At 37.0% G+C, this 26,710-nt stretch overlaps 1 protein-coding gene across 2 annotated transcripts in view; it reads left to right on the forward strand.

Annotated features, from left to right (window-relative positions):
- The window catches only part of BRWD1 (bromodomain and WD repeat domain containing 1), a 65,945-nt gene that overhangs the window by 14,510 nt on the left and 24,725 nt on the right, over window positions 1–26,710 (forward strand). For both annotated transcript variants that reach the window (XM_069785093.1, XM_069785094.1), the window contains exons 13-29: window positions 769–867; window positions 2,328–2,478; window positions 3,076–3,210; window positions 4,611–4,739; window positions 6,058–6,283; window positions 6,730–6,915; window positions 7,660–7,843; window positions 8,680–8,770; window positions 9,714–9,854; window positions 12,896–12,981; window positions 13,899–14,094; window positions 15,081–15,197; window positions 15,303–15,410; window positions 15,777–15,901; window positions 16,010–16,092; window positions 16,546–16,657; window positions 24,536–24,597. In XM_069785093.1, coding sequence (XP_069641194.1) covers window positions 769–867; window positions 2,328–2,478; window positions 3,076–3,210; window positions 4,611–4,739; window positions 6,058–6,283; window positions 6,730–6,915; window positions 7,660–7,843; window positions 8,680–8,770; window positions 9,714–9,854; window positions 12,896–12,981; window positions 13,899–14,094; window positions 15,081–15,197; window positions 15,303–15,410; window positions 15,777–15,901; window positions 16,010–16,092; window positions 16,546–16,657; window positions 24,536–24,597 — 2,231 coding nt within the window. The remainder of the gene's footprint in view (window positions 1–768; window positions 868–2,327; window positions 2,479–3,075; window positions 3,211–4,610; window positions 4,740–6,057; window positions 6,284–6,729; window positions 6,916–7,659; window positions 7,844–8,679; window positions 8,771–9,713; window positions 9,855–12,895; window positions 12,982–13,898; window positions 14,095–15,080; window positions 15,198–15,302; window positions 15,411–15,776; window positions 15,902–16,009; window positions 16,093–16,545; window positions 16,658–24,535; window positions 24,598–26,710) is intronic.

The following is a 26,710-nucleotide window of genomic DNA, read 5'->3' on the forward strand; positions in this document are numbered from 1 at the left end:
AAGGCAAAACCTCTTGCTCTTTTGCTTCGTGACACTTTCTGTAGAAGACATTTAAGATTTATAATTATTACTAAAATTAATCACAGCAAATTAGAGCACAGTCATGATATACCTAGCATGCAAACTTTTTCTGTGGGGGGGTATGGCAACTGTCTTTCTCAGTGTTGTGATTCTTGGACTAGGGAGACCATCTTTGGATGTCTTGCAATGTTTCAGTTCCTCCCTTCAGGAATATCCATTCTGCTGCATTGATAATTCAGCAGTTCATGAAATGGAAGCCTGAACTGCCGTGGCTTACACCTTGGTATCTTAAAGTAAACCACTGGTGGTCTTCACTTTTATGCACATTTGTGGGTGGGAACATTTCAGGTTTTGCTGTGCTGATCTGTTCTTGCCTCTACTTCAGTATTGGATACTCTGCAATTTCAGAATGGTTTACTTAAAATACTTCATTAAAGTATTGTAATTGAGAAGGAGTCGAGGATGAAGTTGTGAATTGAGTTTACCTTTGGAACTTGCTTCTCTGTTCTACATGTTTTGACAACTTTATTCAGTTTTTCGGTTCAGAAAAACTCTCTTTCCTGGGCTTCTGGAAAGAAAGTTAATGGACAGGTAACTGTAAAGAATTCTCTTGCACACAAATTGAAGATTTCACTTTTACCAGTCTTTCATTGCAATATTTTAAATTGCAGTGGTGTGTAACTCTGAACATACTTTAAAGCAAGTTCTTCTGAGGATGAATTCATTATCTTTTAAAACTTCTTCAAGGTTCATAAGTGGCAGTAGAGATGGAACAGCTCGAATCTGGCATTTTGAGCAAGCAGAATGGAGGAGTATTTTGCTGGATATGTCCGATCGATTACCAGGGTAGGTGAAGTCTTGTCTTTTTTTTTTTTTTTTTTTTAATCTGTTTTGTAAAGTCAGAAAGTTTTGAATAATTCCTCAAGCACACTTACAGTCAAACTAGAGCAAGCCTTAGCAATGCTATGATCAAGTGGTGTGGTCTTCGGGGGCGTAAAATGAGTGTTCTGGTGATGTAATAACTTGCTAGATTTTAGTCTGTGCTTGAATAAATGCATGAGTATTTATATAGCTTTAAAATGTACACTGTGCCAAATTAATTACATTTCCTTGTTAAGGAAAAATGTTAACAGAAAGTACAATAGATCTTCTCTATCAGGATTTCAGTCAAGACATCTGACATGTCACAGGAGAAACATTTTTAGATTAGTAAAAATAAGGTAGATGATGACCTCTTTCCAGGAGAGGTCATGACAGGTAATAGGTGGCTTTCATCAAGAACTGATCTTGCTGACTATTTTCATTGATTCTTTTGTATTATTAAAAAGTGTATTAATGAAATATGCTGGTGGCACACAGTTGGAATAGTGTCATTACTAATGATGATCACGATACTACATGGCATTGCATAAACCTGAAGAGTGGATGATTTACAGTAGTACAGAATGCTCAGTCAACTTTTGTAGACATAAGCAGAAATTAATTTGTAGGTGATTAAATGAGGGGGGGGAACAAACACAAAAACCAAAACTTGGGTATACTAGTTGATTGGAGGGTGATTGCAAGTTCTTCTTGTGATGCAGCCATAAAAAAAAAAGTGGTTTTACTAAGGTGAATGTATTAATATTTGAGATTTGACCATTGCATCTTTCTTGGTTAATATATACACCTGTAGTTGTGTATAATTGAGAGAGAGCCTTTGTAAGAAAGGGTACTAGTTGACCTGGAATATAGATAATACTGTGTGAAAGTATGTTTCAAAGAAAGCTTGTACCTTCAGTTGACTAAGATGCTGAGAGGGGGTGTTACAGTATCCTATAAATGTATTTTGGAGAGAGAAATGAGGAAATAGATTGAGGTTAATATAAAATACTATCTTTAATGTATTTATGTTGGGAATTGGAAAAAAATGCTTAGTTAACATAGAGGTTAGCTTCTGAAACAGAGTTAGTTGGAAAGCTCTTGACTGTAAAAAGTCCAAATTTTTAAAGGAATTATGTTAGGACTCTTAATTGTAGAAGAGACAAGACTCCATGAAAAAGGAAAGCCTTTTTGCCTTGCATCTCAAATGGGAAAGAGGTTGTCATGTCTGATGAAATAAGTATGCTAGAAATCCATATTTGCTTTATAGTTGATTTCTCCAAAAAGAGTGAAGTTTATGGACAAAAGTTTTGAAACAAATTTAATTCTTAACTTCCCTTCCCTTGTCTGATTATTAACATGGGAAAACAGGTTATTTTTCTGTATTTTGAGATTGAAATGGGCTAATGAAAAATATCTCATGCCTGATCAACTCTTTAAAATAGTGACACATGTTCAGAAGAAGACAAATTTATGAAGCCTAAAGTAACCATGATAGCTTGGAACCAAAATGATAACTATGTTGTTACGGCTGTGAATAATCATCTTCTCAAAGTTTGGAATTCCTGTACAGGGCAACTGCTTCATGACTTGGTGGTATGTGATTTTACTTGCCTTATTGAAGTAGATGGTATTCCTAGAATTGCAGTGACATGTGCATGCTGAGTTCATAATTCGATCTGATTTGTCTTGAAGGCATCATATGAATAATAAAGCAAGTGTAGCACTTCGATTTTTTTTCTTTTTTTTTTTAACCAAAACTAGCTGCTCCTCCTGCATTTGAACAATCCTCTTCCTAGCTGCTGTGTTGAACTTGCCTGTCCTGTGGAATAAGTAAAAGCTTTTGTGCAGTTAACATATTTGCCTATTGAATAGTTCACTGTCCTTTGGCAAAACCTCCATATTTCTAGAGTTCTTGCTTGAATCTAGAAAATTATTAAATTTAGAATGATAAAGCCTTTCTGGCTGCATGGGGGTTTACCCTACTTATGTGCCATAGGTAGCAGTCCAGATAGATACACTGTGGAATTTGTAAAAGTCCATATATTTTTGGAGGCAGCTTGTAGGGGTCTAATTTTCCAAAAATCTGAGTGTGAGGAGAGGATAGTACAGCTTTAGGCTCTACTGTAGATATAATATCGATGTGGATTTATGTCCTCTTGTTCTCATGTGATGTGCAATTGTAAATTCTAGGGGCATGCAGATGAAGTATTTGTCTTGGAGACCCATCCTTTTGATTCCAGGATAATGTTGTCTGCGGGTCATGATGGCAACATCTTTATATGGGACATTACCAAAGGCACAAAAACAAAGCATTATTTTAACATGGTAAGACATTTTTTAAGCTCCACGTTTTCTCTACACACAGCAGTGTGTTCACACTAGTTTAAGGAATTGTCACCAACACGCACACCCCCTGCGCGTTTTGGGAAAAAAAACCAAACAAAAAAACTCCAAAACAAAACAGAAAACAAACAACCAAAACCCACCAAAAAAAAGCCAAACCAACAAAATTTATGAGTTAGGGTTTTTTTTCTCCAGAGCTTTTACCTTTGAATTTCTTGGTTATTGTAACTATAGGTGCAAAGTGACCAGGAGCCAGTTTTAACAGTTTAATGTGGCAGAAAAGGAGGGCCAGGATTGCCTCCCTTGTCTGGTCCCAGCTGCCCACTTCCATTCTCTACCTTGAATCAGCTGCATCTCACTGGACCTTTTACTAAGCTGAGTCAGCTCACTGATCTTCTGCAAAAGTATTCCCCACTTACTGCTACTTTCCTGTAGGGCTTCTGAGTTGATCAGGGAGGTCTTGATAAGCTTCTGAGACAAGGAAAATGAATTGTGAGAATTTGCAGTTGGGTGTGAGGTATGTGAGGTATGAGGGAACAGAACAGGACTTTGCTTTCATCATAGTCTGTGGCTGAGCTCTTCAGACTTTACCTGTTGATCAGGAATTCTCGGTCTGTGAGGTGTTGTGAATAGTTGATAGCAGGGCTTTTCCACGCTTTGTTAACAAAGTTCTTTTTGCATCTCATTCATATTAACCATTTTCCTTAATTGAGATGACATGCCATCTAAAAGACTGAAAGGTCCTGTTTTAGACCATCACTTCAAGACTCTTATGGACAAATATTTGTATTCTCAACTGTCTTCATGACAATAATATTACCATAAGCATTAGTGGATTGGCGCAGTTATTAAGAGCTCCCATGACGTTTGCTCCATTTGACAACTCATGATTAATACTTCAAAATAGATTATTTTTTCTGAGACTTAAGTTATGATCCAGTGTTCATATTAATTTTTTTGGTCTTGTTTTCCTCATTAGTCAATAGTGAAGTGATTTTTTTTTTTTCTTTAGCTTTAAGATTCCCTGTGCTTTTCTTGAAAGTGGTTTAACAAAATCAGTATATATTAGCTGCAGTTTACTTTTAAGCAGTATACTAACAGCTAAAAAGCCTCAAAAAGTTTGTTTTTTTTTTTTTTTTTTTTTTTGTTCTGAGCAGTAAGTTTCCATACCTTTTAGTGCATCTTTTAAAACTGTATGATTAAGGACTTCACATGTCGAGGGGAAAAGGAATAAACTGAAGTAATGAGATTATTTGTGCTTTAATGGAGGTATTTAAGAGGTGCATAACTGCTTTTGATAGAGTAATTAATTTTTGATGCTGTATTATTGTTTGCTCAAAAAAATTGGTCAAATAGTCTTGAATTTGTTTCTTTAAATCTAGATTGAAGGCCAAGGACACGGTGCTGTTTTTGACTGTAAATTTTCACCAGATGGGCAGCATTTTGCATGTACAGATTCTCATGGGCATCTATTGATATTTGGTTTTGGCTGTAGCAGGTCTTACGAAAAGGTAAGTTCAGCTTTTTATTAGAACTGTTTATTCAAGCTTCTAACTGAAATTAGATGTGTTACATTTGTTCCTCTAAAACATCATATGTAAAATGAGTTTTGTATAGGTATGGGATCTAAATATAGCGGATTTCGTGATGTCTTTGAGTGCTCTTGTTTATGTGGTCCTAGCAGAGCAGAAATAACCAGTGTCTTAACATTCCCTTGGGAGTAGCTCCCAAGAACTTTTCTGGAATACATTTTCATCTTCCAGCCAGCTAATGTGCATGTTAATTGTTCAACCTCAAAATTACTTGTATTTCTAATTTCTGAAAATAGCTTAATGTTTAAAGATTGGAATGTATCACAAAGTTTACTGCACTACTACCTAATTAACAAAAAAGCAAACTGTTTACGTTAAGAATAATTTGCTGGTTTATTTCAATTATTAGAACTTGCAGTCCTTTAGACCTTTTCTTATTCAACCCAAATTCACTGTAGTAGTTTGATTAGAATAGGCAAAAGTAAATATTCATCCAACACTGTGGTTTTTCAAATATTAGAAAAAAGCGCATGGGATAAATGTTTTGCTTTTTTGAATCTATAAGGCTGTTTCCTTTTGGTTTTGATAAATACATGTGTTTCTGTTTTTTTGAAATAGGTCTCAAAAGTGCATTTCTGGCCTATGCTTTTCTTCACTTCCCCCTCAATTTTTTTAAAGTTGTAGTGGTAATTCCATGTTTGTCATTTTAAAGAATTATTTTTTTTCTTGCTCCGCATTCTTAGTTGAAATTTAAATTTACTCTTTTCATCTTGCTCATCATTGCTAGGAGCAAAGATTTTGAATGTGATGTAACACTTGAGTAACCATTTTCCTTCAGCTGCATGGATTTAACAGACTGTTTCAGTTGCAGAAAAAATTTCTGGTGAACGTTGCATGATTAAGAAAGAATTTTACTTTGAGAATTTATGTTGAACTTCAAACAATGATTTCATTGCATGGAAACCAAGGAAACTTTTTTTAATTGTGTGGAAAAAAAGTAGAGTGAGATGTAAAATATTTTTAATTTTAAGTGTAAAGCAGTGCTTCTGCTTTACATTACCTCAGTTTATTGTTTTATAAAAGCATTTTGTTGCCTGCAAAAGCACTATCAAAAATGAGAGTACTGCAACACCCATACAGGTTAATTGTACCTATGCATAACTCTTCTTATTGGAAACTTACCCTTTATTTTATATTTAAGGAGATTTTAGATATTTTAGTGTCTCTTGTTCTTCTCTATTCTTTAGCATATTCTTTTTTTTCAAATTGCTAACATAAAAACTTCATTTCTTTCTAGATTCCTGATCAGATGTTCTTCCACACTGACTATCGGCCACTTATTCGAGACTCTAACAATTATGTCCTAGATGAGCAGACTCAACAGGCTCCTCATCTTATGCCCCCTCCCTTCTTAGTAGATGTGGATGGAAACCCTCATCCAACAAAATATCAAAGATTGGTGCCAGGAAGAGAGAATTGTGCAGATGAACATTTGATTCCTCAACTTGGATATGTAGCAACAAGTAAGAACAGCATCACTAAAGATCTACACCCAGAAGTTAGAGTTACTGTAGTAATTCTGAATGGGAACAGAGTAGATGTGACATAGGTGATTTAAAAATGCCTTAGTTTTTTCACAAGCAAACTATCATCTATTTATGTTCACTAAAGATGCTGAAAGGTCCCACAGTGAATATGATTTTAAACAAGGAAAGAAAAATTATCAGTTGTTCAAATGGATGTCTTAATTCTTTTCTTTTCTGTGGGTCCTGACATGCACAAACTGTGTTTGAGTTGTAGACTCTGTAAATGTCTCATTCGGAATAAGCAATTGGAGTAATTTCAAGAATCATTTTCATTCTGTTTACTGGTAGAACATGTCTCACTGTGATGTGAACAATGAGATTAAATCATTTTCCTATAGTCAGTTAACTGAACCCATTAATTTTATTTGTATTACACTTGCAAGGTGATGGAGAAGTGGTTGAACAAGTTATAGGCCAACAGACGGTTGATCAGGATGAACAAGGCTTAGAGCCCAGCATTCTCGATGGCATGATTAGACAATTACAACTACAACAAGATCAAAGAACTGGAGCCGATCAAGAATCTGCTTCAAGTGGCCCACAAAATGGGGAAGGAACACCTAGAAGAGGTTAGTACTTGCTGATAAATTCTTAGATAATTGTTCTGTCTCCATTTTTATTACGCTGTGTGAAATATTTCAAACAGGTTTTAACTTTAATGTTGTTTTGGGGACTAAGATTCTCTTAACATAGTGATATTTGGTTAAGATCTTTTTATTCATTAAAACACTGCTACTCCTGTGATTAAATTACAAAACAAAGCCTTTTGCTTTTCCTTTTAAAGAGCATTAATTGTTTTTCTTGTAGAGTGCTACATACTTAGTAATATTTGTAGAGTACTCAAATAATACTTATAGGAGCTATGTTTATTCTCCACTAAAGTTTGCAAAATAAGTATTTTACCATTATTCAGACTGGGTTCCCCTCTCCCTTCTTTACAGATTTAAACCAGATGCTTTTCTGATCTGTGTCCTTGTAGTTTTAATTATGTAAGCTCAGCTCTAGGAAAAGTGTTTTTTAGAACCCCACTAGCCTCAGAGCTGCCTGAAATAGTTCAGATAAACACCTCTGTCACATTATACTTCCTTTCACTGTATTAAAATAGTAGTAGAAATAACTATTTTAAAAGTATATGTGTAATCTCACTGTATTTTCTACAGGACAGATAATTTCCTGAAGGTGATAACTAGTCATATACTTATGATCGTGGAGCTAAAAATACGTTAATTGTTAATTTTTTATCTTATAGTAAGAAGAAACAAGGTTCCAATTCTGTGTCATCTGGAAAAAATGTTTTTGTTTGTATATTTCAGCTTTTAGAAGACCAAGTTTTGACATCCAATCTCCTCCTAATATTGGTCTGCGACGTAGTGGGCAAGTTGAAGGTGTGCGTCAGATGCATCAGAATGCTCCACGAAGTCAGATGGCTACTGAGCGGGACCTTCAGGCTTGGAGACGAAGAGTTGTTGTACCAGAAATACCACCAAGCTTACTCAGGTCTGTAGACAGCTTACTGGGCTGCAGATATGACTAGAGAGAACAAATCACGTTGTTTTTTTCTGAATCTATTAGACCTAAGCTAAGATAGCTACGTGGTACAAATTGAAATAGTTCAGTGTTATGGTCAGCTATGCTTAAAAACTTTTAATTGTAAAGTCCATTCAACTAAAATAAATGGAATTTTCTCTAGTTTAATAGAGAATGATTCTCCCATATTTCAGTATTTTAAGTCACCTTAAAGGACAGCTAGATAACCTAGATTCTTGTTTTTTCCAAAATAAAGGGATGTAGGTTAAATTCATTTACATGAAAGAGTTTGGAGAGATTGTGCTTTTGTGAGACTTTGCAGGGATGATGTGTTATGACCAGAAGCAGCACTGAGCACTTGAAATGCTAAAACAGTTAGCTGCTTTCAAAAGTATTATCAATATGCATCTGTGAAAAGGAAAATGAATATCAGTAGTTCGGTATTCCTTTTTACTTGTACAGCCATATGTGCTGCCACATCTCTGAAGTTTTTAAAAAGCTTTCCTGGTGTTGTGAGGTGGAATGATAGCAAAGGGGAAAATGTGGATTAAAAATGAGGTTGAGAAAGTTTATTATATTCTGATATTTGCAAAGAAGACTTTCTTAATAACTGTCTTCCTTACGCTGTCTGGAAATGAGAGGACATCTGTTTTAGGTGTTCGAGCAATAATAACGTCTGAAATTAATAATGTAATGGAATTAGGTGTTAGGGTTTTTTAGATGGATCCTTTAAAGAGAAGGGATCATTTAACTTTTCAGCATTGTCAAAACAGATGCAGAAATAAATTGTCATTACTTTCTTGTAGGAAGCAGGAAGAATATCGAATTGCAAAAGGGGAAGAAGAGAGAGATCTTTATGCAACAGAGAAGAAAAAGTTATTTGAGTCATTGGAAAAGGTATGCAGTAGTTTCTATGAAAATGGGCATTCTGTGTCCAGGGACAAGTCATGGTTTAAAAAATGAAAGCAGTCATTTCTGAAGGTATGATCTTCAAAGATTCCTGATGATTCAGCTTCCGCTTATCGCAGGACAAGGTTTGGTTTATTTCTATGAATAACTAGAATTCTTTTTTCTTTCAGTCTTGCCTCCTTTTTTCTAAAGTATTTGGTAATAATTTTTAAAGGCAGACTTGATTTTAGGCCATTGTGGTTTTACTGCAGTTAAAGTTTCAAAGATGGTTGTTGCAAGTCCATGCTAAAGCATCAAGGTGCAAGTGAGAATGTTCAAGGTCCTATATTTGAAGAATTGTAGACTATATTGCTATTCCCTTGTCATTTTACTTTAGATGACAGTGGTTTGTGTATGGGGCAACTTTTTCAGACTTACCCTGTTTTGAATGATTTTTTCACTATTTTTTGAAAGAGTTCAATAAGAAGGAAGAATTGGTTATTGTACTGTTTTTATAAGATAGTGGTCTGTTTTGCTGTGTCTTGCAGTACAAAACAATTTGACACAAGAATTCTGCTGCATGATCCCCTTAACTGAGGGGACTTAAGTATTTCTGGTCCTCTCAGAATTGCACTTCGTAGGCAGTTAATGCCCTGATTCTGTAAATATATTTATCAGGGAATGTGAATGGAACTGTCACAGTAGTTTACAAAGAGAATTTCTTAGAACAACTACTAAATCTTAAATTGGGAACAGCAAATTTAAAACTGTTTGTGTACAGGAAAATTATTTCTTATGAAAAGGAGTTTTGAAGTGATCAGGCTGTGATGTGACGATGCCATTTCAGTTTTTATGTTCAGCAGTGCTTTTAGCTACCCTTTCACCCCCATAAAAGCTTGCCACATACATGCTTTTAAGTAACTTCTTTTTTTCCACTTCCTGTATAAATTAGAGTGACTCTGAGTCTTCATTAATACAATCTAAGCGTAGACTGCATAGACGGAAATATCCCAATTACCGAACACGGAATAACATTGAACAACTGGAGTCTTCTGATGAGGATAGAGATAACTGCTTTGGCTTGATAGAGCAGGTAAGTTCTCTTCTGAGTTCTGTATTTTGAAATTGAGTTCCTCAGTAAGTGAAGTTTCATGTAAATGTGCTTGTTCTCTCTTCAAACAAGCAAACAAACAAAAAACCTGCTCTTTTACCAGGGAAAGTATTTCTGTAAGCATAGTTATTGTTAGCACTTCTGTGGTGGGTTGACCTTGGCTGGATGCCAGGTGCCCACCAAAGCCACTCTATCACTCCCCTCGTCAGCTGGACAGGGGAGAGAAAATACAACAAAAGGCTCGTGGGTTGAGATAAGGACAGGGAGATCAGTCAGCAGTTACCGTCATGGGCAAGCCAGGCTCGACTTGGGGGAAATTAATTTAATTTATTGCCAATCAAACCAGAGTAGGGTAATGAGAAATAAAACCAAATCTTAAGACACCTTCCCCCTGCCTCTCAGCTTGCCACATGTTGTCTCTGCCACTCCTTCCTCCTCAGGGGGAGGACTCCTCGCTCTTCCCCTGCTCCAGTGTGGGGTCCCTCCCACGGGAGACAGTCCTCCATGGACTTCTCCAGTCTGGGTCCTTTCCATGGGCTGCAGTTCTTCATGAACTGCTCCAGCATGGGTCCCTTCCGTGAGGTGCAGTCCTTCAGGCACAGGCTGCTCCAGTGTGGGTCCCCTGCGGAGCCACAGGTTCTGCCGGGAGCCTGCTCCAGCACGGGCTTCCTATGGGGTCACAGCCTCCTTTGGGCATTCCCCTGCTCCAGTGTGGGGTCCTCCCCGGGCTGCAAGTGGAGATCTGCCCCACTGTGGAACTCCCTGGCCTGCAGGGGGACAGCCTGCCTCACCATGGTCTTCACCAAGGGCTGCAGGGGAATCTCTGCTCCAACGCCTGGAGCACCTCCTCCCCCTCCTTCTTCACTGACCTGCAGGGCTGTTTCTCTCACATGTTCTCACTCCTCTCTCCTCCAGCTGCAGTTTGTGTTCCGCAGCAACTTTTTTTTCCCTTCTTAAATATGTTATCACAGAGGCACTATCACTGTTGCTGATGGGCTCGGCCTTGGTGGGTCTGTCTTGGAGCCGGCTGGCATTGGCTCTGTCGGACATCGGGGAAGCTTCTAGCAGCTTCTCACAGAAGCCACCCCCGTAGCCCCTCCGCTACCAAAATCCTGTCATGCAAACCCAGTACAACTTCTCAAACCTAGTCATCTGTTGCTTTAATAATGGCAATCTTTCCTGTCATTTTATAAATGGCTAAACTATTTTTGCTGAGAATCTGCTAAACCACATCCACAGCCCAAGGCAAAAAACTGATGTACAATGCTGAGGTTGGCTTAAAGTGAAGGTTGGATTTTAGATGTGTTTTGCTATTTCTCTGCAAAAACCTTCCAAACTTGTGCACACACCTAAAGCTGGAAACTTTGAAGGTTCTTGATAAAGTGTTTTTTCTGGCAGAGTCCCGGCTTGGGGTGAAACAGGACTTTGCTGTAGGAGTTAGCATGAGCTTTTGACTGTTGTGTTTATCAGATGCTGTAAATCAGTAGTAAGACTGCTTGGACTGTAGTTGTCTTGCCTTGCACACAAGGAAATAGTCTCAAACTGGAAAACGGGGAAGAAGAGGAAGGAGTAGAGAAGGTCAGACTTGTGGGACTTGTCACTTTGTTAAGGAAGAATGGTGAACAAAATGGGGGACATTCAGGAGATAAGATAACTTTGTAAGTAAGATGAAGTGATATTCTTTGGAAATGGACTCTTCTCCTGGCCTCTTAACAAAGAATTCCTATGTGTTTAAAAACAATAAATCACTTAAATTTAATGAAAAGTTCAGGTTTTCCTTATTATGAGAATAGGGTGGAAGGGGAGTTGACATGAGACTTCTGGCACCTGGCAAATTCAAAGCACACAAAGTGCAAATAGAGTTATGCACACTGTCCTTTAAATACTACATATACTTACATATTTTGAAGAAGCCGTGTTAGACCTAATAATACTATAAGAAGCCGATCTTTGATGTAAATGTTTTTTGGTTTGTTTTTTGTTTGTTTGTTTTAATCCTACAAATGGTAGGATAAAAGAGAAGAACTGATTTAGTGAGTATTGCCCATCCTATACCCTGTATGAGCAGGTCTTAGGGAAAAGATGTTAACTTTGTTAGTCTGAAAATGACAAATAATCGGTTGGACTAATTCAAACAGTATCAAACTTGATGTTGCAAGTTAAATCTTGTTTTCCGACTTTTTTTGCTTAACAACATATAACTTGAGACATGAGCAATGCATTATACTTAGTCATTTCAGTTATGAAAAACACATTTAAAACATTAAGTTAATGCAAGTAAATTGTTGATCAGTAATCAGGAAATTACTTAAGTTGTAATATATTTTGATGTATCTTGACTATTTAGTTTTGCATTTAAATATATGCATGAATATACCCAATTAGTCCTTGGTCAATTAGTTGCTACTAAAATCAGAAAAATCATCTGATTCTAACTTGCATAACTAATGAAAAAAAAAAATCATAGAAGTGCTACTGCTGTAACAGAATATACCCATGTTGTGTGTGGATGGGAGATGTGATAGTTTTCCTTGACTTGTTCCTTTTGCAATCTTTAAATTCTTCCTTTGCATTCTAGTGAGCTAGATTTTATTGTGTACTTTACATGACCTAATTACAGTGTCATGAGTCTGGAATTTGAAGGAAACAAAATTGCCTACCACTTTGTTCTGATAAATGATGGGAACTTAGACTAGAAAAAAGTACAACTGTCATATGGTAGGGAGATAGAAGAGTTGCTTTGTGAAGAGTGGCTACAGCAGGTGGATCCACACGTGGCTAATAAAATGTGAGTGAATATACGGTAGTTAATGATTAATAGTGCAGTCCTGAGGTTGGTAGGGTAAGTTGAAATCGGCTACAGACAAGAACTACTTTCATTTCCATTTTAACAACTTTTTTTACCAAATTTCTTCCTAACTTGATAATATGCAGACATGAATAGAGAATGTGTTTTATGTTTCAAACCCTGAAAATATGTGCTGTGAGAAAGTTTTGTATTGACTGCATATTTTTAAATTCAGGAAGCTGAAGAAAGTGAGGGCTCTGGCTCATCTGATGAAGAGGAAGAGTGGAGAAGTGACAAGAAAAGCAACAGTAATAGTTCTAGGTAAAAGCGAACAACCATATCCCGTCTTTTACTCTAATGAATTTTACTTGAATTTTGGCAAGTTAAGTTGTATGGAGGTTCTGTTGTGCTTCGTATGTAACAATATTTTGTAGGGTACTGTACTGACACATTGCATTGTTTTTCAGTGTCCCATTTCACCAAAACATTTCTGTGTTTTAATGTAGTTTCAAATCCTTTTGCTTTTTTTGCTAGGTGGCAAGGAGAAGGAAGATAGTCTGGAATGTTTTTTATAGTGTGTTCTTTCTGTTGGGTTTTTGAGGGGTGGGGGGGGTTGTTTCATTTTGTTGGGGGTTTTTTGGTTTTTTAACAATGCAGCAACAGTTGTTTGCTCTTACAAAAATGTCTGGTTGAAAAAAAAACTTAATTTTGATAAGGTTATACTTTTATTTAGAACTGAAGATGTAGATAACTTTTTAATCACTTTATTGTGGCTTTCTTAGATATTCTTTCTAGAACTCTATAGTAGTAGAACTAAAAAATACTGAGAGATATAAAAAAAGCAAATGTGTACCTGTGAGATTTGTATAACTGTCTTTAAAGAATTTAAGTAGTGTTTGGCTAGTGTGTTCGTTGGGGAGGGCTCTGAACTAGTCCAGGATTTCATTGCACAACTTTCTTGAATAAAATTACTTATTTTAGAATTCACCAGACTTGAGGGTTCGTTTTTTTTTTTAAAAAAAAAACAATGCTTTGAATTGCTGTGTTCCCCAAAAATTATGTTAAAACATCAAGTGAGGTAATTGTTATGACAGGTCAAAGTAATTTTAGTTCTCTTGATAGTGCTTTCAAGAGCAATCTGTATCTGCAGATATTTCTCTGAGAGACTTTAGCATTCTGAAATATTGACAACTTGGTTCAATGTTTGTATTTTCCCTGACCCCATCTGCTATGGACAGTGATTCTTCAAGTAGATACTCTGACTGGATTGCTGATGCAGGGATTAACCTACAACCTCCCGTACGGACTTCTCGGCGGAAAGCTATCAGATATTGCAGTACTTCAGAAGATGAAGTATCAGCAGAGAAATCATCTCCTCCAAAGAGAAGAAGAAGAAAGAGGAGAAAAAAGCCCAAACCAAAAAAGCAGGAGGAGGTATGCAGTTAATTTCTCCTACTCACTCTTCAATAAATTTCTCTCTTAGGTTTTTAGATGTCTTCACTGGAAACTGTTAAAGTAATTGTTATTGCCATTGAACAAGGATATTGGTATCACTACATACAGTGTACCCTTAATTAATTTGAGACCATTCCAAATGCAAGGTATCTGCTGATTTGTATGGAAGACTCTGCACTCCAAGTGAAGTGATTTTTTGCTTTTCAAATAAAAAGGGTTCTGAAGCTTGCTGGTATCAGGGGAAAATGTGATTATTAAATAACTGTACAGAATATTAGACTAAAACCCCGTTAAACTGTCTGGGTTTAAGTAACATATCTTTTTGAAAACTTGGGGTATAGTCACTGTATTTATGGTGGCCATTTACACTTGGGTCGAATTTTTAATTTTTTATAAGTTACAGTAATTGCTCTTAAGTTACCAAAAATTTGAAGTAGATTTAAATAATTATCCTTTTTTAAGTTACAGTAGTTACTATTTGCGTTTTCTACTGTAAAGGGGCAATCAGAATTTTTTTTTTTTTTTAAATACTTGGGGTAATTTTGGTATGTTTTTCTCTCCATCCTTTCACTTTTCTTCCAAGTATTCTCAAAATGGTATTTTTGGAACTGTTTTAATATAAGAAACTTTAATAAAACTTTCTTACAGCTTGATAGATTTTTTTTTTTTTTAATTGGGCACCGAGACTGCTATTATTCAGGTCTTAAGAGAAACAAAGTTTTATAATTTAGATGGCAATCTTGCTCATTCAAATCTTCATATAGGAAAGGAATGCTTAGTATTAGTACCACAAATACAGTTACAACTCGAGCAAAGCCTTGGAGGAATTGTGCTAATACATTTTGGAAATGTACATTAGTCTTTTATAAGCTTTTGTCTGCCAAATGAAAATGGAATTAGTTGTGTTGATGTCATGTCAGCAATATGTCCATTAAGTCTAGTTTTGCTGTCTGTTAAATATGAAGGCTAATGCTCCAACGCAACCAGTAAACCTGGAATTGTCATATGATTGGCATCCTCCTGTTTGGATAACAGACACAGCTCTTCGAAGATCCCCTTTTGTTCCTCAGATGGGTGACGAGGTAGGAATATTGATTAAAATCTTTAAATGCTTATGTTAACTAACTTTCTTGCAGTTACTAAATACAGAAAAACATTTATTGTTTGGGTTTGGTTTTTTTTTTTAGGTAATATATTTCCGACAAGGACATGAAGCTTACATTGAAGCAGTTAGAAGAAATAACATTTATGAACTGAATCCACACAAGGAGCCATGGAGAAAAGTAGTCCTTAGGGTAGGTCTGCATAGAAGATAATGTGAGTTCAATACTAGTATGCTGTGAATGAAGAGTTGTATTACACTTTGCAAAACATTGATTTGTGAGGTTGTGCTGTTTCCATAATGTTTCCCTATGGAAACAATAGGGGAAAGTGTCTTCAATTACCAGAGTATCTTCAGAGTTAACTGTGGGACTATAAATAGCTGTGTTAAAATTACTAAGTCTAACAAACTGTCTTGCGTTGAAATCTCAAATACAGTTTCAATATTTTTGGCTTTTTGGATGTGTGTACAATTCATGTGCTTGGTTAACTAATGTTAAATTAATAGTTCTGTGCATAGTCCAGAAGGTAATACTTGCTGAAACTGTTCTTACCTGTAGGATCAAGAATTGGTAAAAATTGTTGGAATTAGATACGAAGTTGGTCCTCCCACATTGTGTTGCCTCAAGCTTGCCTTTATAGATCATGCCACCGGAAAACACACGGACAAATCATTTTCCATCAGGTATATGCATCTTTATTTTTCTGAAAAGTATTTAAAAATACATTTCTTTTTAAGCTGCTTCTAAAGCCCTAAGGCACACACATGAAAGGGATTATTTTTTTTATCTAGATACCATGATATGCCAGATGTTATCGACTTCCTTATATTACGTCAGTTCTATGATGAAGCACGGCAAAGAAACTGGCAAGCTTGTAAGTGTGTTTTCTAAGTATTTGACTAAACAATTTTGAAATAAAAAACTTGTCCTTAGCTAATTCCTGAATGTGCTAGATGCTACTTGCTTTTAACTTCAGAGGGCTGTCTGGTGGGAAGGTCCCTTTGCTCATTAGAAATTTGAGCCTACTAACTGCTGTATTAAGCATTTTGGAGGTATTACCATAGATCTAAGGTACAGTTTTCAAAACATATATTGAGACTCTAGTGTTCCCTTTTCTTATTTTACAGCTAAGTAGCAAACTTATTTAGATTGTAGCACTTGTGTATTTTTGGCATAATAAGTTGTCTCATATTTTATTGAATATCAGTGGGTTTAGAACTTTAAACTGAAATACACTGATCAAAATTTTTTCTAATTGCATGTAGAAGAACCATAGTTAAATAACTTTTTCTTAGTAGATTGTCTGAGCAGACTTTTTTTGCTCTAGCTGATAGGTTCCGATCCATTATTGATGATGCATGGTGGTTTGGAACAGTGTTGGGTCAAGAACCATATCAGCCTCAATATCCAGATAGTCACTTCCAGTGTTACAGTGTTAAGTAAGTATAAAAAAAAAATTTACGCTTCTAATGTTAGTAGCGTGGGTTGCCTCTTAGATAGCTGGCTTATTGGTATGAGAATGTTGTTCAAAAGATTTTACTGGTTGTATTATCACTTCTTAATGGTTTCAAGTCGCTAATCTAGGGACAATGTGAATATGTAACTTGTGGCAACTTTTTAGTGAATAGTAGTACAGTAAAAGAAGTTATTGACCTCTTTCACATTTGTGAATCATTTTCTGTAATGACCAGTGCTGAATCTCTCCCATGAAGCAAGCAGTGCAATTTCCAGTGTATGTTAATGATTATTCTTAATTGATAATTGGTTTTGGATGGGGCATGCTGAATTTCTTCTGTTGTTGCTGACATCATGATCCTTATGCTTCAAGTTCTTAGACTTCTGTCTTTCGTGTTATAGTCCACAAGAGCAAGTATATGTGTAAGATGATCTCATGCTATCACTTCAGACTACTGTAGAGGATGTTTCCAAATGTTGCACTCTCTTCATGCTTGACACATTGTCATGGTTTAACCCCAGCCAGCAGCTAAGAACCATGCAGCTGTTCACTCACTGCCCTGCCCTGCAGTGGGATGGGGGAGAGAATCGGAAAAAGAAAAAAAAGTAAAACTCGTGGGTTGAGATAAGAACAGTTTAATAGAACAGAAAAGTAGAAACTAATAATGATAATAATAATAAAGTGACAATAGTAATAATAAAAGGATTGGAATATACAAGTGATGTACAATGCAGTTGCTCACCACTTGCCAACCAACAGCCAGTTAGTTCCTGAGCAGCGATTTCCCCCAGCCCCACTCCCTCCAGTTTATATACTAGACATGACGTCCCATGGTATGGAATACTCCTTTGGCCAGTTTGGGTCAGCTGCCCTGGCTGGGTGCCCTCCCAAATTGTCGTGCCCCTCCAGCCTTCTTGCTGGCTGGGCATGAGAAACTGAAAAATCCTTGGCTTGTTGCGAAGTAGCGTTTAGACTAACTGAAAACATCAATGTCTTATCAACATTCTTCTCATACGGAACCCAAAACATGACACTGTACCAGCTACTAGGAGGAAAGTGAACTCTACCCCAGCTGAAACCAGGACAGTATCCACCCCTTATTCCATACCATTTACCTCATCCTCAGTTCCCATACTTTCTGTTGCATCCTAGTCAATCATCATCACCTTTTCTGTCCTTTGAGCTATAGAGTGATAGATATATATGTATACACAGATATCATTCCTTTAGTTTATGGGCTATGTTTATAAAATGTTCGTTGAGTTCATTTAGTCCCCAACATTGGGCTCTATCTGTCATACCAGTCTTTCTGGGCAGGAGGGATGGTGCAAAGGCCTCTCAATCAGCAGAGCAGGATCGGGCTTCAGTGCGGTATGGCGAGCAGGTGACACTGGATGTAGCAGGAGGTGTGCAATGTTGGATTGTTGCGTGCTGAGGTCAGTTCTGGTTCCATCCCTACTGCGCTTCGCTCAGTTTTATCAAAGTTCATTCTTGCTTGATCTAAGTGATTCTTACTCTAATACTATGGATATAGCGTAGAACAACTATAGTAATGATAACATACAGTAGCAGGTTTATATAGCAACTAACATCATACAGTTTAATTCTGGTTATTCTCACCTAAAATCAAATCCCCTTGAGGCACACATTGGACTTCTCCATCTTTTTGCATCACCCACCAAGTGCACCCAGGCCCTTGAGCAAAAGCAATCCCATGAATGGGTTTACCTTTGCCCGAGGCAGGAGTAACCCAGACTGTTTTCCCTAACATGTTTTTCATGTGCACTACAGGGACTTTATCCCCTTCTACAGTATGTAAAAATTCTGATTGGGCAGGGCCATCCCGCTTGGCAGATCCTCTGGTGTTGACTAACCAGGTGGCTTTTGCTAAATGTGTATCCCAATGTTTGAAGATTCTCTCCCACGTTGCTCTCAATGTAGTCTTTACCAGTCCATTGTATCGTTCAGTTTTCCCAGAGGCTGGTGCATGATGGGGATATGATACACCCACTCAATGCCATGCTTTTTGGCTCAGGTGTCTATAAGGTTGTTTCGGAAATGAGTCCTGTTGTCTGACTCCATTTTTTCTGGGGTGCCCGTGTCACCACAAGACTTGCTTTTCAAGGCCCAGTATAGTGTTCGGGTGGTGGCATGGTGCACAGGATATGTTTCCAGCCATCTGGTTGTTGCTTCCACCATTGTAAGCACATGGCACTTTCCTTGGTGAGTTTGTGGGAGTGTGATATAGTAAATCTGCCAGGCTTCCCCATATTTATATTTCAGCCATCACCCTCCATACCACAGGGGTTTTAGCCACTTGGCTTGCTTACTTGCAGCATATGTTTCACATTCATGGATAACTTGTGCAATAGTATCCATAGTCAAGTCCACCCCTTGATCATGAGCCTATCTATATGTTGCATCTCTTCCCTGATGGCATGAGGTGTTATGGGCCCACCGAGCCATAAATAGCTCACCCTTGTGTTGCCAGTCCAGATCCACCTGAATGTGAAGACAGAACTTGAGTCTCTTCGCTGCCTAGTGGTATTCTGCCATATTCCCTATTGTGTAGATCCCCCTTGGGATTTCACCTTTCGATTTCCTCTTTGGGTGATATTTAGCCAGATAACTCGCAGATAATGTAAGTCTGTGTTACCTGTAACAGACAAATCCCATTGACCACTCTACTTGTCAGGAGATAATACTGCCTAGATGAAGGTATATAATATCAAGTGCATTGTTCAAAACATGACAAATTGAGCAAATCAAGGGTATTAGAGTAGAAAAAAATGACTACTTAAACAGGAAGGGCCAGGAACATCCAAGTCAAACTGGTAACAAGGTAGCTGGACCCATACCTTCTTTAGGTAGGCGTGTTCTGAAAAATGACTTCCTGCTATCCCCCTGTGATGGTTTGACATTAATGGCGTTCATCTGCACCTTCTTTCATATCGACAAAGAGGTCCTTTACACAAAGGAGAAGAAGGGTGAACAAAGAGAACTCTGGACCTCAGTGTTCAGAATCAGGATATTGTCCTTGTCCTTTCCTGTCCAAGTTGTCTGGAATGGTTCTGAGATCTTGCTTGCTTTGGATTCCCCCAGCAAGGGAGGACTGTAAGAATAACCAGTGAATACATAATATTCCTATTTCTGTCATGACCAGAGATTCTTCGCATGTCTTTTACAGTATATTTGATATTCAGAGTTTCATTGTTAGAGGGCTTTTTTTTTCCCCACTCAGAAGCTTTTGAACCTGTCGCTTGTCCCAAAGAAAGGAAGTACTTGTAGCTGATAGACAATTCTGTGAGACTGCCAAGATTGTGTTACTTATTTTGGTTCCTTGTCTCATCTATTTGATTTGTCATCTGTCCCGTTGATTTTCTGTAGTTGAAAGGTGTAAGTAACTTCCAGACTGAAGTTCTTGCCTGTATGCTTTTGACAAGTGAATTTTCACTTTTTCTTCTACAGCTACAATTAGCACATTGGCACTCTTAATGTGCCATAAATAAAAGTGGCATCAATGTTAAGTCTCTACAACAGATCATCTGACCATAAAGGACTTTTTCATGTTCCTGACAGTGATAAAGCTAAGACTGCTCCACATATAAAGGAGCTGTCAGTATGTGTGAATACTTGTTTTTTTTCTTTCTGACAGTTGCTTAGTCAGCCACAATGAGAAAGTACATACAGACGAAAAACTGAAATACAGACTATCTGTACATTGATTTCTTGCCCTCATTTCATTCTCCTTTGGACTCTTCTTTTACGTAGAGAGAGGATCTTGACAAACTAAGAGTGCTGAATGCTTACTGACATCTTACTCGTCTCTCAGGCATGAGGGATAGTACACTTGGAGCATATCTCCTGCAGGTGATTTAGGGGTAAAAATATTCAAGTTACTGGCTAGTATATTTTCCCTTCTTTTGTAAAATGATGTACAGAGTAAGAATCCACTGAGTCCAGATACCAGCATGAAAATACAACTAAGTCTTATTTCAGAGTACTGAATTTTATCTGTTAGATAGCGCAAACCCTTTGATATGCTACCATAGGGAATGTATGTTACCTTTCATGTTATACCTTTCATATGTTTTGTTATGTTACCACAGTTGTTCCTTAAGAGTAAGTTTAGATGGATTTTTTGTTTTTCTTAGCCAGTTCAAAATCAAGTTTCCAGTTATGAAAAAGAGCCTTTAGCCCATTTCCTAGATTCCTTTCTTTCTTCTGTGAACGCTAAAGGATATTTCAGTATTTTAATGCACCGGCCTTTAATAGAGGAAAGTCTAGAGCTGCTTTGAAGTTAGCTTAATAACTGAATAGGTAAGGAATGCAGTGTTCCCTAAAGACCACTTTCAAAAGAGAGCTCTTCAAAGATTTGTGCTGTGTTTGTAGAGAATGTGACTCTGTTCTACCTTGACTCACAAACAACTCTTCTAGAGAAGCTTCCTAAGATATGTATGTGAAAATATCTGGAGTGTTTTGCAGGTATAGTTAGGTTTTGTGATTTGGCTGGGTCCTTAGCTCTTCTCGTAAATATGATCCATTGTTCAAGAATCTTAAGTCTTGTCTACCCAAGAATCTGCATGTGGTTCAGCAGCAGTAGCTTCCTAATCTGCATTCATATACTTTGTACAAATTTGCTTTTGGATGCAAAAAGATTTTTAAATACACTTCATGGGGAAAAAAACAACCTAAACGGAAATGGTTGTGACTCTCTCTTGGAAAAACCGCAATATGCTGTCTGTCTTCCTCACTCAGGATTTGGGTTATGGTAGTTTTTTAGATGGTAGAATTTTGCTAATCCAGCTGAGTTTGAGCATCTGCAATTGTCTCAGAAGTGGTGAAGAACAAAGAGCTTTATTGGAATAGAAGTGCTTTTTATTTTATACCAGAAACAACCTTTGAAAGTTGGCTTCAAAACACTCAATGACAGAGTGTGTGGGAAACCACATTTGAATGAGAGGAAGGGGAGTAATTGTCACATAACTTAAAGTCTTATTGGTAACCGGGTTGTCACACACTTAGGAATCATCTCAAATTATCAGCATCACAGTTGTATAGATAATAAATAAATAGAAGATGTATAAATTGGATGTTTTGTTATTTTATTGGCCAGACAAAAATAGGTATTTGTGTAGAAGCAGCTTTATATATTACTAAGTTGCGTTACCTGGACGAATGGAGCTTTAGTGGAATTAAATGGGGCTTAAGCTGTATTAAACTGTATTAATACAGACTTTCATGCAATATTATCAAGTAGTATATACGTTTATGAATACCAACAACTTCTCAAGTATTGTACATTAATTGGGGAGGAGAACTGAATAGATGAACCTTTGGAACTCTGTTAGTTCATAAACATCAAACAGTCTGAGTGTGCATGGATCTAAGTCTTCCTAAGTCGATGGGTAATCCAAAATAATGGAGAGGTGCTCTTCCCTGAGCAGAGTTTTAGTTATAAAATATTATGAGGATGATCATCTCAATTTTCAGTTTATTTGAAAAAAATACACAGGAGGTATTAGACCAAATATCTAAGTTTATTAAGTCATAAGAAATAGATGGCATTCACCCAGGCATTTGAAGAACTCTGATACAAAACCCCTGGCAAAGCTGCAAACTATCCTACAGTTGGACCCTGTACTAGAGGACTGGCAGATTGCTGTTTTAACTATTGCCAACAGAAAAGGCTCTGGAGGGAAACTGGTGAACTGTAGACAGATACATGTGACTTCAGTTTCTGGTACGTGCCTATAATAAAGAATAATACTATTGAGCATAATGATAAACCCAGCTTAAGGAAAGAGCCAGCACTGCATCTGTACAGGGAAGCTCTGCCCCTTTTGAAGTTCTATGACTTTGTTAGTAAGTGTATGAATAAAGTGGACAGTGGAGAGCATATATTTGGATTTTTTTCAAGAAGCCCTTGAAGGGATTTTTCTTCCAAGAAATGTTAAAGAAACTAAGATGACATAGGATTGGAGCAAATACTTCTGTGTGTTGAAAATTGGTTAAAGGATAGGGTGCAGAAGAGTGGTTCTTAACAATCATATTTCAGGCTGGAATAGCGGGCTCCCCCAGGAACTGGTGCTGGGACCAGCTTTACTTAGTGTCCTTCTAAGCCTCTTGGAGGGCATGCACAATGAAATATCCAAGCTCTATAAATATGGCAAGTCATTTCAGGTAGTAGTCAAATACCATCCTTAAGGTGAGGACTTTCAGAAGGATGTCATAAAACTGACTGGGTAAAAAAGTGCCAGATAATTTTCAGTGCAAACGTATGTTAGGTAGGACATCTGAGGGAACAATGGTCTTATTTATGCCTATGTGGCATTGAGCCCATTAGTAGATTCAGCTGAAGACAGAAATCTTGAGGTAGTCATTGACAGTTCTTAAAACGTCAGTGGTGTGTGCAGTGGCAGCTACAAAAACCAGTAAGGTGTTGGTCACCATCAGAAAGGATATCAAGGGCAAAACAGTATTGCTCACTGCTTTCTAGCACTGTGGTGTGCTGATGACTTGATGCATTTTGGGTCTCAGCATCTAAAGGAAGATGTAATGACTTTGGGAAAGGTGCAAAGAAGGGCAACTAAAATGATTAAGAATATGTACCAGATGCTTTGTGGGTTAAGACTAAAAAAAAAAGTGACTCTTCAGATGGAAGAGAAGGGTGAAAGGGTGTGTTCATAATTCACAAAATCATAAAGGTGATAGGCAAGATGAACAGAGAATTATTATTCACCAGATTCTGTGATGATAGAACTAGAGGTGTATGTTGAAATCTGTAGGGGGGGTTGTTTAAAAGAGTTTGGTTTGATTTTTGTTTTTTTTTTAACATTGGGGGTAGTGAACTGTGGAAGTACATTTACACAGGAGGCTGTGGAAACAGTATTAGCAGGTTCAAAAAGGTATTAGACAAAAATAAACAGATACTAAAGGAAATAGCTTGGGATGTATTCACAAACATGCCTGGAGGAATACAATGATCATGAATGCTGGAAGTACGAGTAGAGTGGACTTGTACCAGGATCATATGGTCTCCGTAAATAGCATCTCCCAATAATAGTTTCAAAGACACAAATTACTGGTCTAGCTGGAGGAGTAGGGCGTTCAGCTGATCCAGTTGGGCATTTCTTATCTTTGAAATACCAAAATTCTTTGGTATTTTTTGTGTTGTTAAAAACATGTAAAAATCTGCCCAAATGTGATAGGATTTGGAGAGATCTCAAAATTATACTTATACCTAATAGTTAAGTATTAGAGTGAATATACAGATACCCTATCAATATCAACTGTGTTTGCCTTTGCTTCCTCTTGGTCCTTACCTAATTTTAGTTTCTTCATTTTATACTTACCCTTTTCTTTGTCTTAATGTGGTATGCCTTATAAAATGAAATGTTAATATACCAAATACCTTACTTATTGTTCTTCCTTTCTCTGAGACATTCCATGGACTTGGACAACTACTGTTGTGGTTAGCAAAAAAATCCTCTCTCCTGTGTGTTTTTTCTTGTATCTTCCCCTTGATGTTGTTATCTCATTTCTCCAAGTGTATGGCTTATTTTTCTTCTGCAACTTCTTGATACAGGCTTTGTAAAATTGATTTTTATATTGGGTAAGTTGCATATAGCCAAAGTCAGGAGCACAATTTTAATTTGAAATTCATTATGAAGAGTGTTTCCTTTTTGCACTGTGACAGCTGATTGCTAGCTAATGCTTTTGTTTATATGCATGTTTATACAGTATATTTTATTAATACCTAAAAATAGCTGTGATTTAAATATGCTTGAAGGGAATACTTCTGAGTCAAGATAACTTTAAATTCTTAACTGGTTTTTTTTTTTTTAACTGGGTGAATCAGATGGGACAACGGTGAAATCGAAAAGCTTAGCCCGTGGGACATGGAACCAGTTCCTGATAATGGTAGGTGGAAACTCCCTTAATAAAACAGTTTGATGTGCTTCTCCCTCTTTCCAGTTCCTTTGTTTCATGCAGGTAGTGGACCTTAGATGATTCGTATCTTTCTTCTGACTCTTGCCACTAAGTCATCCGAGTACAGTATCCATTGTGCATGTCTACTTAACAGGTGGAACTGATATGGTAATGGTTAACCCTTTAAATTACAGAGGATGTCAGCAGGGTGTCTGTGTGCATTTAAGCAAGGAAGTTCTTAAAGACAGTCTTGCTTCAGATTTGATGAAACACCTTGAATATACCTATATTTTTTCCCTTTGCATCTTCCAGAGCAATTTTGAAGGAAATACTTTAAATGTGTACCTCTGGCTTATGCAATAAAACCTGCTACCTCCAAATGTCAAGTTTCAAAAACATCTCAAGTTTCAAAAAACTAGTTTGTTGTAATACATTATAGTAGAGGGGGATAGGGGAAGAATATGTATAAAATAATTTCCAGTCAGCAAATCCTTACTGCATGTGGTTTAAGACCAGCAATTTATAAAGTTTGCTGGTCAAATCCAAATTAGCTGTAAATGAAACAGTTGGATTCCTAGTTTGTCTTATTCAATTCAGTTTTCCAGTGCATGTCAGTACCAGCTGGGTGGAGGGAGGAAAGTTTGTGAAATAGTGAGAGTGGTTACTGAACAAGCTGTTAAAAAGATACTGATTTTCTTAATAACCTTTGCTAGGAGTTAGCTTGTTTCCCAGACACCAGAAAGGCTTACGCTAGATCTTTTTCTTAATACTAGTATATTGTACACACATGGGTGTTCTCAGTAGCCACCTGACTGTCTAATCTTCAAAGCGTTAGCTGGCTGCTTCAGTCATCTTGTGATGACAAATTCTGCAAAACAGTCTGAAATCAAAATGTGAATTGAAATCTTTGTACGTTTTAGTTTCTAGAAAACAAGTAATCAGCAGGATTTTGGTTTTATATACACAGATTTAGCTGAAACATTCCATTTTCTCATCACCAACATCTGTCTCCTCCTAACATACGGAAGTTTTTCTTATTCATTGTGAACTGGTTAATGCTTCCCATATATGTCACTACGAGACAGTCATGTTATTGTTAAAGGCTCACAAGCCTTACATGTGAACTTAAGTCAGGATTTATTTTGTTAACAGGACAAATTGTATCAATTTCTTCTGAATGCTGTATACTATGGTTTAAGTTGCTGTTTATATCAGTGTATTAGTTACCACTTCTTCCTCCTATGGATTGAAATAGAGTAGTGTTCTCAACCACTTAAGTTTGATAGCATAAAGGAACTAGAATTCTTGGAATTGCTACACTGGCAATATAATGACAGAGACATCTTATAGAAGCTAATTTAAATCTGGATAGTGTTACATGTGTAAGTCGTCATTTGCTCGTTATATCAGAGGAAAAATTTAACTTATTTCTTTAATAAGTTGTTACTTTGCCATGTCAAGAGCTAAAGGTTTGATTGATCTGTGGAGCTATGACTTTACCATAGGAAAACTGGGAAAGGACATACAAAAAAAAAAAAAAGCTATAAGCTAGTGTGTCTTTTGTGGTCAAGGGCAAAGAATTGAGAAGAACATCCTCTGAACAGGTCAAGGATAAGTACCACAGCAGCTACTAGGCGAGAGGAAGAACAAAAATTGTCTAAACACAGTCTGGAACTCCTTATTTTCTATGTTTCTTTCTATGCTTCTACTTTCTACAGAGTGCCAGGCAGAAAATGGCACTCTGTAGGGAAGTAAAGCTCTTATAGAAAGGTTTTGTGCATTTATAGAAAACATTATTATGTTAACAATACAGTATAAAACAGGGGTTAAACCCCTTCTCCTTTGCTTTCTTTTCCTTTCCTCAGTTGAATGACAGATCAAATTGAAATTGTACCTCGCATTTGCCACTCTTCTCTCAAAATATTTCTTCTTCATTCAGTTTACTAAGATAGATGTATGGGAGAAGAACAGCACTGAAGTTGGACTAACTAGCAGGTCACAACTTTAATTTGTTACCTTTTGTATCCCGCAAGCATAAGTTTTGTGTCATGATTATCAAGATACAGTATCAGATGTCAAACTCTTTTCTTGTCAGGGACAATGC

This window comes from Haliaeetus albicilla, chromosome 6, assembly GCF_947461875.1.
Source record: "Haliaeetus albicilla chromosome 6, bHalAlb1.1, whole genome shotgun sequence".
In the NCBI taxonomy this organism is placed as follows: domain Eukaryota; kingdom Metazoa; phylum Chordata; class Aves; order Accipitriformes; family Accipitridae; genus Haliaeetus; species Haliaeetus albicilla.